This window comes from Chelonia mydas, chromosome 21 (genome assembly GCF_015237465.2).
Source record: "Chelonia mydas isolate rCheMyd1 chromosome 21, rCheMyd1.pri.v2, whole genome shotgun sequence".
In the NCBI taxonomy this organism is placed as follows: Eukaryota; Metazoa; Chordata; order Testudines; family Cheloniidae; genus Chelonia; species Chelonia mydas.
This window is the reverse complement of record NC_051261.2, coordinates 7,250,824-7,263,356: the sequence shown is the minus strand read 5'-3', so window position 1 is coordinate 7,263,356 and position 12,533 is coordinate 7,250,824. Positions and strand designations below refer to the sequence as shown.

The window sequence follows — 12,533 nt, the reverse complement described above, 5'->3', positions numbered from 1 at the left end:
ATTCACCAACTCTACCGGCTCCTGCTAAATCCCAAATACCACTTGGGATGAAACAGGATCGAACTTTAACAACCATCAGCAGCCCATCTCAACTAACTTCTCCTTTCTTCCAAAGGACAGTTATTTACCATCTAAAACTGTCGAACAGAGGGACGGTCCTAAAACTCTCTTCAGTGAAAGGGAATAAGGGATATTAATTGAAAGCCCTATTTAATACTTTACATTTCAAATGCTTTAACCGTTTGTCCTCCTTTTCTGCATCCTTTATTAAAGGTTAAAAGGATTTTTAATGGTGTTTGCACCATATCACTAAGTGACCTGGCGTCCCTGTATACCAAACCCCAGACCTTGTTTAACACGGTTTAATGTTGGACAGTGACTGAGTTACATTAATACTTTTGGCCCATTTAGTCCATCTAAATTAATAGAACAGTGCCCAGCAGTTTCCCCAGCCACTTCAGATGGGGTTTTAGGAGCTGTAGAAATGCGTACTGTTAAATCTCACAACTGGTAATGGCAGGAGGCACCAAGCTAAGTATGGATGTGCATGATTCAGATCCACTGGAGCAGCTGGCCACAGGAAAAGGCTTAATAGTACAGGGGAAAGATCTTTTTCACTAGCTAGCCCACAATTGCAGAACTCAGACCTGGAACACGAGAATGAATGCACATCTGGCTTCCTTCTGAACAAATTCATGGCTCACCTATTTGATTTAGTGTCTCTCGTACATGGAAAAGTTGTAGACAGGCATTAAAAAGAATAAGGCACTTATACACGTAAAGTATGTGCTACCACAGGATAGCAACTGCACTGTTAAACTATTTTCTAACTTGGGAAGCAGAAGTTCATTGCTCAGAATGGGAAACGATAATAGACAGTCTTCCATGGTAAAAGATTTTCAACCTTCTACTCATCAATCATCCCCAGCATTTTACAATTTTAGCACCTAGTCAAAACACTTGAGGGTGAAGGATTCGGATGGTGCCTGGAAATAGCAAGGAATTAAGCATTCCTTAAAGGATTATGACATATCTGGCTGTTTCTGGGATATGGTTTACTCTACCTTCTAACCTTAATACATTGTCCTTTTGAGGCAAGAATAGCATTTAAAACGTTGTGCTAGCACCGTTACAATAATCAGCAGGGACAGGTTGTGTTTTATCGGAAACTATTTTAGAACCGTGCCAGTAACTAGAGAGATTTCAGTTAAACATTAAGTGACAGGCCTTCAGCATATCCCACTGAAGTCTGCCCAGATTCCAGCTAATCTTTAGAGAGGAAAAAGTGTCCAGTGTCATTTACCCATCTATACTCTTGGAGGGTGACAGTCTGCAGTGCACTTTTTACTCAAAGGCCACTAAATCCACAGAGAGGCTGGGACTGGAAATACAGTTCCTAGTTAAGAAAAACTAGAAGAGGGTAAAAAGGATTTAGTTTTCCAAGAGGTTTCACACAGTAGTAGATCACCCAACAGCAGTGCAGCATAAAATCATACATACCTCTTCTAACATTGTTCCAAAGGTGGTCTTTGCTTGCGCACCTCTCAAAGGCCTCTGGTAACTTCACGTGTCCTGAACAGATGTACCAAAACAGGATACCAAATGCATAAACATCCACTGAGTTATCATATTTTCCTGTGGCAAATGAGCAACAAACACGTTTGAGCAACAGGACAAATGAACGTCTCCAGAGTTTGCCACCAATATAAAATAAAAGGTACAAAACTAATTTGAGTATTTGCATCACAGCCTGGTGTGTGTTACTGTACAGCATGGAAACAACCTAAGGCCTCCAATCCTTCAAAGCAGTCGTATTAAAGCCCAGGGGACTACTTACAATGTATAGACGGTAAGCAGATGCTTAAGTCTTTTCAGGATCAGAACCTAGCATGTTAACTATGAACACTTTATTAAATCAGGAGCATCTGCATGTTACCCTTTGAAGGATACACAAACAGGTTTGCTGTGATCACTCTAATCTTAAAAAAGATGCTGTTCCTGGTGACATTTTTGTGCTGCACCTAACAGGATAGGGTTCTGATCCTGATGGAGCCCTTTAGAAACTACTGTAAAAAATGAAATAGACCCCCCCCAAAATGGGGTGGGGGGGAATTTAAAAAGGAAAAATAGTTGGTGTCAGAACCATAATGCTGCGCGTCAAATTTTGAGTCAAGATTTATTTCATCTTGGGGAGGATATCTAGGTTCATTTCCCATCCTCAACTCTGAATTTCCCCAACTTACTCTACGATTTGTATGAAACCGTTTATCAGACCCTAAAACACAGCTGACCTTTTTTAAAATGGTTTGTACCAGAGAGACTAAATACCTCCAATAGCCCTTCCAGTGTATTAATTTGTTATTGACTTCTGTAGGCCATATGAATCCCATAGTAACCTCTCTTCTCATAAAGGAAAAAAGAATGGAGATGATCATCACTTAGACTGAAAATACAGGAAGGTGAAGTTAAATGCACACCACATGCAACTGAAGTCTACCACAGTTTTGACTATGTTTTCCCCCTCCAGAGTTAAAAGGCATAGTACAGAGTCTGGGGCCTTCAGGACTGGAGCTGCAGACAGTCAATAGAAGATTCCATTCACCACCTTACCTGTAAAGAGCTCAGGAGCCATATGGATGGGTGTCCCAACAATACTGCCAGACATCATGGCCTCAGGCTTGCAGAATCCCAGGTCCGTGATTTTGGCTCGATTCTTTTTGTCAAGCTGTAGAGCCATCCATACATCAGGTGATGGTTAATCATGCTTTCAACCCTATTATTGGCTTTTTAATATTAAAAGCAACTTTACAAAATGTATTCGTGTTTGAATTGTTGGGAGTTTGCTCTAATTACTGACTGCTATAGGACTGTAAGAAAAAAAAAAGTAACAGGACAAGTTTTTACATGTTTATTAACCAGAAGGTATGGTCTAGCAGTGTGAGAACAGGACCAGGAACCAGAAAGTCCTAAATCTAATCCCATCTGTAACAAACTATCCTCTCACAAGTCATTTCACCTCTAACCCACTTGCAAAATAATAATAATAATGCTTCTACAGCTGACAGGGACATTTTGTAATACTAATATTTGTAGTAAGTGTTTTGAGGAGTTCATGAAGAGTGCCATCAAAGTGAAAAGCATTTGTTCACAAGTCTTCTTACGGAAACATTTACGTGAATAAGGCCATTATTTCATTTATTGTCAATGTTACGAACAATTTATTAGTTCCCCTTTGGCAGTGGAGATAAAAAGGCTTTTAGGGACTAACCAAGAGAAAGTGAAGTATAGAAAGATCACCCTTACCAATACATTTTTAAGTTTGATGTCCCGATGAACAAGCCCCTGACTGTGTAGAAACCGGATCCCTTCAACTACATCCAGGGCAATCTGCAATCGTGTCTCCAGTATCAGCCCAGCCTGAGGAAGAGGCACACACAGGAGGATTTACTAATCCCACAAATGTAAATTACTTTGTATTTGTGGGACTTCCTGGTCCTTTCCAGTAAATAATATCTAGCTAAGTGACCCTTTAACACATGCAAGGAGCTCCTGCCAGAGCCATGGGTGAATGCCAAGCAATGGAATGGACTTGGCATGAGCTGCTTTTGTTGCCAACATCCTGGTACATTAGTTTAACAAGGTTCTGAACATGGTATCTGCTTATCCTAGTCTGTTTAGTTCTTTTGATCGGTAACGAAACATGCCGTCATGATCCCACTATTTACTCCTGAAGTGGCTGCTAAACTGGCACAGACAGCTTGATGGAGTCAGCCAGGACTGCAGGCAGCAAGATGAAAGGGATGGATGTGCCAACAGCAAAAAGGCCACATGACTTCTGAACGTAAGGTATCCGAAACATACCAAGTTGTCAGATGCTAAAGATCAAGCAATGCAACATCTCTTATGCCACCTTCACCAGTACAGGTCAGATCAAACACAGTACAGCAGTCTCAGCCAGATTAAAGCATTGTGTAATTATTACAGTAATGCAACTGTACTCCATCCTGAAGACTTCCCCTTCAGGAAGATCTTGGTTATAGACCACTACCCCAAGAAGTCATGTTTCCTTTCACTTCTACAGTACACAATATAGGTTTTTATTATTCTTATATTTTATGCCTTCGTGTGTTTAAATCAAATTAAGTGTTGTCCTTTCTACTGCTATACTGACACAGGGCACAGCGTCCCAGCTTCGTGCTGTTTACAACAGTCTGAAGCACCAAATGTTCAACTGGGTTTGTCAAGCAAAAGAGTGTTCTTCACTTTCTGGTCTAGACCGTCTAGTATCACTGTTCTGCTAGACAGCTGCTGTGTTCCACCCCACAGGTGGATGTGCTTCAGGTTGGCAGTATGGGTGAAGTGATGCCCCAAAAGTTCCCTGGGCTGAGAGGGATTTTTGAAGTGTAAGGTGCTGCAGAACATAGCTGCAAACCGCAATCTGAAAAGGCACCTGAACTGGACCTCTCACATAGAAGCTGAGAGTTATACCCTGGGAAATTCAAGTACCGATTCCATCTAGCATTTCAGCCTTCAGCTAGTGACTTCCCTTTTAGGGGACTTTCACTGTCAGATACACTGGCAGTATGGTAGCCTGTTTAAAATAGGCCAATTCAGCTTTTCCTACTTAAAATGGCCATTTGCAGGCCTGAATTCTCAGCTACACTAATGTCGCTTTACACCACTCCAGCAGTATAAGAGGGCCTTCATGTAAAGGAGAATTGGAAGCTCCTAAAACATTATAGATCCATAATTAAAACTCGGCCTAGGTATGTCAAAAGTTCTCCAAAGATGTGCTCAGATGTATTTTTATGGTTGTTCTGTAGCCCAAATTTAGCAAATCAAGGATATGGTCTACTTGCGCATTTAGCTTCCTGACCGTTTGAATCACAGACCAGAACTGGCTAAAGCTAAATTTTACATGCAAACACAAAATTTGCAACAGTCACAGTTAAGTAATCTGCCATTCTCATCACTTTGAGTGCTGCTGAGATTTTACATGGATGCATGACATGCCTTCCATGTATTGCTAAACAAATACTTGCTCTGACTAAAGTCAGTTACAAATATATTGAGGGAAATGACACCAGAAAGTGGTAAACAGACCAATAGCTTTCTTCTAGACCAGTTTATGAATTCAATTGGTGCTTCCAGCCATTTTTCCTTCTCACCCTTAGTCCTGTATAGAGATCTCTGTGCAACCGTTCCATTATCAGTAGGACAGCAATGCTGGAACCTCCCCCATAGCTGTAATCTATCACAGACCCATGGAGATCTACCAGTCGCTCATGCTTTGGTAAAGACCTGTAGAAACAAAATCAGAACAGATAAACATATGGGAATATATTCCCATAGACTACAATTCTGCCTAGTTCCCCTCCTTCCCTCTTAAATCAAGCCTAGCCTCCTTATAAGGGACCCAACATCTGGGCTCTTAACAAGTATAGTAGGACAAGACAGGAGAGGACTGACAATGCTGCTCATTGCTACCACCACTATGGCTACAGCAAAGGACAGATCACTGAATCAGTTTGTTGTAACAGAATTGTCTGCACTGCAGTATAGGCAGCTCTATACAGCCAAGGCTGGTTACGTTTCCTACATTGTAGTCCCACTGTCATTTTGTTCAGTGAATGCAGAATAGCACACTTTGGGCAGAAAGAGTGCACGGTACTAGATGAAAGGAGAGATAGTACATTAGATACCAAGGCCAGGACAGGGACAACTGTGCAACACTATGCAATACTAACTGACTTTTATTGCAAGCAGCAGCAGAGGACGCGAGTATTGCAGACACAAGAGAATCAGCCCTGGGGAGAGATGAGGTGGGACAGCAGGTGAGCTTTGCACTGTCTTGTCTATTCTATAAGTAGCATTGACAGTCATCTGAAAGTCCTCACTCAAAGTTGTGCAGCATTTAGTGGCAATCCTCGGCACTGACCAAGTTACTGGGAGCAGCAAGGAACTACATTGGACCAAAGTCTCTGCCTCAAGCCACGTAAGCCAACCTGCATAGCTATCAGAATCTAACCAGGTTCAGCTGGCATTTGCAGATTAGAGGAGAGTTTACCAATACACACCTCATATAGTGAAACTCAAGTGCAAGGTCATTCCAGTGCTTCTCGTCTGGAGGCACAACGGATTTGAGAGCACATGGGAAATGGCCTCCCCAACTATCACACAAGTACACCACTCCATACTGCCCTCGGCCCAGCTCACGGCCTAGCTTCGGTTTACCTGCAAACACACAGCAATGTGTCAGTTTGATCAGAGGTAAAGCTTCCACGTTCTTCCCCTCTAGCATCAGTATCTGGCTAGGATGATGCCATAAACTGAACTAGTATTTCACATTCACATTCAGGGGGAGGTAGGTGGGTCCTTCTTGAAATCAGATAGTTTAAGTTGTTAGGTCAGTGCTATATTGGAACTGGTATAGGCCACAATATTTATATGCAGAACAGCCAACAGCCCTGTACAATCTCTCTGAACTCTTCTGCAAGTGTGACTCATCCCCATATGAGGAGGTACCAAAGAGGAAAAAGGGGAGTTCTATCTTCATTGCTCATTCAATCCTTTGTCTAATCTGAGACTGCCAACACAGGAGACATAGCAATGGTTGTCGTGGTTTAGGATATAGACACCTATCTGTAAGCGAACAGGACTCATTCCAGCTAGCAGCATACAAGCCACACAACCCTCAGACAAGCTTTTTGGTCAGTACCCACAAAGGCTGGGTTTGATCCCATGACCACAGAGGTTGACGGTTCCATATCCCATTACCAACCCTATGAATCATCCCAGGGAGTCTCACAGGATTTAAGAGTAAGTCTTCAAAACAAATCTCTATCTTTATCGAGCCTGCCTAAAAGTTCTTGTTAGGCCCACAAATTTGTTGTAAAGTTTTTCTTTTTAAAAATGAGCACAGCATTGAAGTATATATGATTTAAACAATTAGCTTTTCAAAGTTCTATAATTTACGCCCCGCCCCTCCATAGAATTCTCCCAGTTCTGTGTCTACAAACTAATTGTTTTTAGCTATCCATCCTACTGCCCCCTGATCAGCCTTCCCACAACATCCTATACTAGAAGATGGGCGAGGTTTTTCCCTTTCATAGGCCTGCAGCCCTCGGAGCAACCATACCCAATACGTCGACTTAGTTGGCACGTGTCAAGTAGAAGCAAAGTCAGAAGCAAATCAGCGTTCCAGCCAGCACTATTCTGGTATAATAATCTACAGCTAGATGAGGAGTCCCCCTTGCCCTTGCTCTCCCAACCCCTGCAGAAGCAGGACAGAACTAATCCAAGACACACCCTCGCAAGAGGCTGGAAAGAAGATCGGGTGTAGGTGCTCACCATGTAACAACACATCTTGCAGAGACCTGCTCTCCAGCGAGAGCCGTGCTAGCCGAGGGGCATGGTCTTTCCGCACCTTCAGCCAAAGGTCTTCTGTTTTCTCCAGCCTGCCTGAATGGCCAGCCTCTAGCTACCAAGACAGAAGGCCAGAGATTATGTGTAGAGTCATTCCACATGGTCACATGCCTCACATAGAAGCAAAAGGTGAAAGCAAGGCAAGACACTGGAGTCTATGGGGTCCCATTTTCAAGATGGGTCATTTCATTAGGGCACCCACTTCATTGCAGGGATGGCTCTAAGTTAGCTTCCCATGCTGATGAAGCCGAAGCATCACAAGCCAGAGTGTCTCCCACTAGACAGGCAATACTTCTACATTGAGGAGGACAGCAATGGGCTGACTATTCTGCCCACCATTTGGCCACCTCACTTGTGACAGTTCTGGTTTCCCAGAGTGGCACTGTACAGAAACCCCAATTTGTTTCTCCTCATGGGGCTCTGCATTTGCACTGCCCACCTCACAGCCCCACACCTACCTGTCGCAGAGAGGCTGCAAAAGCCTCATGAGAGCTGTTTAGCCTGGTCCGGAATTGGCTGCAGATGCTCTTCGCCAGCTTGGAGGCGCTGAGGCTCTCAATAGCATCCTGAGCTACTTTCCGCTTCCACTCCATGGTGATAGCAGGTGGGCTAACCCAGGTAATCCGCTGAACTATCTAACAGAACAGGACTAAACCAATTAAACTGAAGGGCCAAATCTTGCCCTCAGGCCTGATATGCTACTTCCTTCTTTTGAAATCTTAAGAGGTCATCTGAGGGCAGAATTGGGTTCAGAAAGAAGAACAAGTATGGTTCTTTGAGATGAGTTGCCCACACAGCTTTTACTCTCAGCATGCAGGTGCCCTATGTGCACGAGTCCAGCTTCTTTTCAATAGCAGTGTTTCATTGGAGCCACATCTGCACTCTGCACCCCCTTGCTCCCTGTAGCTAAGTGGGCAGGGCCAGCTGCACCTGTACTCCATTCCTTCCAATAAGGATCCCCTAGGAGCAGGATTTCAATCATCAGGGAAGGAGATGGAGTCATGGCATCTTTGTGGACAACACATCTGAAGAATCACAGTTACTGTAAGTAATTGTTCAAGTTGTTGTCCACAAAGATTCTACACTTGGTGATAAAAAGCAGTTTGGTGTCCTTTGAAGCGAGGTCGGTCACTTGCTGTGGGAGCGCCCCTGTACCAACCAGCCCATTGTCCATTACAGATGCACCTTGATACCTTGCCTTCAGGTGGACAGCCACCACAGCTAGGACTTAGGTGAACACCTATCGGGATGCTGAGAGACCAAAGGGTAGAACTCTGCTGATAGTATGGATGTTCTTGCCAGGAATCCATGAGCTGGAAGGATTAAGATGGGAAAATATATACCTTGAAGGTCAAGAGCAGTGAGCCAGTCCATGGGATCCAGAGAGGAGATTATAAAGTCCAGGGTAACCATGCAGAATTTGAAGCAATGGCTAAAAAAGCATTGAGACAAAGATAGGTGAGGAGTCTCCCAACTTTGAAATTAGGATGCAGTGGGAATGAAGTCCCTGGCCCCTGAACTCTGTGGGGGTGTGGACTTCCTCTACCACTCCCATTTAAGTGAAGCAAGAAGTGGACTCCCTCAACCTCTGATGAGAAAGGCCCCTGAAGGAGGACTTAGGGGATAAAAACAGCTTGAACCTGGATCGTCAAGACTCACCAGTCCTTGGTTATCCCATCCCAGGCTTCCTGGAAGCAGGACAGGCTGTTGTCAAAGAGAGGCCTGGAGGAAGGAGGAGCTGAGGGAGGTCTGCCCAAACGCAAAAAAACAAAACACCATTTTTGCTTGAAGCCCCACAGTGTGGGGCAGACTCAGTAAAATCACTACCCCTTCCTCAGCAGCTCTAAAGTCAGTAGCTGCGGATAGCATTGAGACTAGTTTCAGTCTGTATCATGGTAACTTCCTCTCTGGGGCTGGGACATACTGACCCAAGAATCTCAAGGTGGCTTTGGAGTCTTTTAGGGAATTAAGTTCCTCATCCATATCACGATTAAAGAACTTGTTGCCCTCAAATAGGAGGGCTGATGGTGACTTGGACCTCCGGTGGATTTCCTGATGCCTGCAGCCATGAACCTGGCTGCTGCAGCCAAAGCATCAAATGCTGCTTGAAGTGCCATTCAGGCAGTGAGCTGGCCTTTATAAGGGATTTCAATTCCTTGTGCTGGCCCTTCAGAAGTCTGTCCGTAAAAATGGAAAATGTCCCGTAACAGAGAGTCCTTCTCTGATAGCAGCACCTGATCATTTGCCACTCATATCTGAAGGCTTGCTGAGGAGTGTACCTTCTTCCTGAAATAGATCTCATTTCTTGGGGTCTTTATCCACATGGGTAGACTCGGGCTGGCTTTGGTGCTTCAACTTCCCATGAGCCACCTGCGCTATAAAAAGAGTCCCAGGGGTAGGGTGCTAGTAAAATATTCAAACCCTTTCACAGGCACCTGGTATCCAACAGCCCCTTTTGATGTTGCTGTGACTGAGGCCACTGTATGCCAAATCAAGTGGTCAGTCACCAATGGGCATGGCCAGTTACACTGCAGAGGAAGGCTGCAGGACTTTCAGAAGACAGACACTCAGCATGCTCTTGCATGACTTCCAGTGGAATATCTAGGGTCTTCACCACTTTTAGCAAGGTCTTGGAAGGGCTCTAAGTTCATCCACAGAAGTAGTGAATGGGGGCTTAACTACTTCTATCTGCAGATGGAGATGGCCAGAGGCTAATAAATCTGTGGAGAGTAGTAATCTCCACCATATTCCCTCTCACCCTCCATAAACGGACACAGACAGGAGAGAAGCCCAAGACAGCTTCTTTGGTGAGGGGGATCTGGCTCTGGAGACAGTGGATAAAGCTGACTTCCTAGAACAGAGGCTCACTTGTAGGGAGACCAGTACTGCCATGGCTGGTACGGTCAGGGAGGATGACAAATGAGTGGGTACCAGGAGGGCTGCTCTGCATCTCTGATGATCTTCCAGTGCCTCTCAGAGATTTTCTTGAACTCTGCCAGATCCTCACTGCTCCAAAGCACAATAGGCATTGGGAGTGCCAGACATTCACAGGAATAGCAGGTGCAGGATGGGCAGACCTTGAACTCCAACGACTTGGGTCTGCCCTTGTACAGTCGATCTATACAAGGAAGGGATTCCTTGCGTAGCAGAAACCTTCTCACTACTCTGTTTAAGATTAAGTAACTAAAGCCAATTGGCAAAGAAAACCAATTGATCAACACTAGACAAAGACCAGCACTCCCCCCTCCCCCCCACAGTAGGAAGAAAAAAAAAAATAGCGTCCTAGCTGCACAAAGCTAGGAACACCCATACAGGAACCGCAACAGGCAGTAAGAAGGAACTGATTGCAGGAGGCTGCTGCCCCACGCCCCTTATGCCTTCCATTATGAGGAACGAAAAGGTACTCCGGGCACAGGCACAGTCCCAAAAGAATCTAATCTCATGTATGAAGAGCAAAATCTGTATGGACACTCACTCAAATAATAAATAATAATAATAATATAGTGGTTTGCCTGAATACTTGTAACAAGCAACTGTCAAGTCAATTCTTCGCTTTGTGAAGCATCCAGAACCCTTTTAGGGGCACATTATTAATTTGCACATTTATGGTTTGTAAAAAGAAGTATAATTCTGCAGAACAGAGACAAGCAGAAGTTATTAATATTTAGTATCAAAGTTTCATAAGCAATCCCTGCAGCGTTTATAATCCAAGCAGTCCATTGTTCTAGTACGAGACTCAGGGTGTGATAGTAACTAGTCTATTTTACAGTCCAAACAGAAAGGAATGTAGACTATTCGTACCTGTTTGATCTGTTCCCAAAGCATTCTGGTTACTGATGAGCCCGAGTGAAAAGTGACTTCAACGTGATAGGCTGCATTTAATATCTGGAGGGGGGAGGAGGAGGAGGGAGGGGAGAATTAGCAAAGTAGGACCCATGACTTGCTTAATTCTGATTCAGCATGGAAAACCGACCTAGAACAAATAAGAGCACTGGTCCTGCAAATCTTGTATCTTGCCTCTGGCAATGGTCTATACCCGATGTTGCAGATGGCTCCCAGTCTACCAGATCAGATTACTCCGTGTATTTAATCCTTACCACACCCTTACATAGATAGGTAATTATCACCATTTTACAGACTGGGAAACCGAAAGGGATGTTAAGTGACTTGGCAGAGATCATACAGCAAGCCTGAGAAGAGAGGAGAATAGAGCCTACGATTCCCCAATTCTACCCCCTCTTCTCTAGCCACTACGTCAGTTTCTCAAAGGTTTCTGCTTCCTTCTATTGATTTTAGTAGGGCTTGTACATTATAGCTTTGCCCAACTCTTCCTTGTTTTTTTAGTGCTGCTCTCTTATGCTATCTGGATAAAGTCAAGTCTTGCTGTGACAGTCCAACAAAATTCTTTGTAAAAAAGTAACGCTACGAAAATTCTCAGCAACTGTTTGAGCTACCGTACCTGTTTGAGATAATTGCTCGTGATATGTACTGAAACATCCTGAGACTTCTCCAGACTCCTCAGGCATCTCTCCAGCGTCCCCACAAAGCTTTCACGCAGGTAGTCTACGGAGCTTATCAATTTGTTGGCAACCGCTTGGTTTAACCGAGAAATGATCAGTTCCTGGATTTGCTTAATGCAACATTTAATGTCCTTGGAACTCACAGGCTCCCCATTCTCAGGAATTATAATGTCTGCAAGAAGGAAGGAAGGAAAGATTTGTATAGCCAGGACACAAAGGCATCACAATTGTACTATTAGCAGTCAAACATGACAAGCTTCTGCACTGTGTTTTGCAAAGCAGCTACAGCACAAGCTTATTACAGCACTTGTCTCGACACTTTCTGCTCACCCTCCACCCCTTCTAACACAATTAATTATCTTGAGTTTTGACTTCTAGGTCCTGTTTATGCTCTTGGACAAACTGCTGCTAACAATGGTTTGTGAAAGAAAGCTAGTTGAAACCATGTGGACAGGGGCCCCTCCACTGCTCCCAAGGGAGCATTATAGTAAGATGAAAAGACTGAGATGGGGGGGGCTTTGGTTTTGTTTTATTTTGGGGGGTGGGGGTGGGCAGGGAGGAAAGAAGAGATGTTCTGAAGTAGGATGA

General features: G+C 44.2%; 1 protein-coding gene across 1 annotated transcript in view; it reads right to left on the bottom strand.

Moving 5' to 3' along the window:
* The window catches only part of DSTYK (dual serine/threonine and tyrosine protein kinase), a 60,270-nt gene that overhangs the window by 5,154 nt on the left and 42,583 nt on the right, over nt 1-12,533 (bottom strand). Inside the window, exons 4-12 of the mRNA XM_037885375.2 lie at nt 11,885-12,117; nt 11,227-11,310; nt 7,884-8,060; nt 7,351-7,480; nt 6,078-6,234; nt 5,169-5,301; nt 3,304-3,417; nt 2,611-2,725; nt 1,501-1,635 (exon numbers count right to left, since the gene is read on the bottom strand). Coding sequence (XP_037741303.2) covers nt 1,501-1,635; nt 2,611-2,725; nt 3,304-3,417; nt 5,169-5,301; nt 6,078-6,234; nt 7,351-7,480; nt 7,884-8,060; nt 11,227-11,310; nt 11,885-12,117 — 1,278 coding nt within the window. The remainder of the gene's footprint in view (nt 1-1,500; nt 1,636-2,610; nt 2,726-3,303; nt 3,418-5,168; nt 5,302-6,077; nt 6,235-7,350; nt 7,481-7,883; nt 8,061-11,226; nt 11,311-11,884; nt 12,118-12,533) is intronic.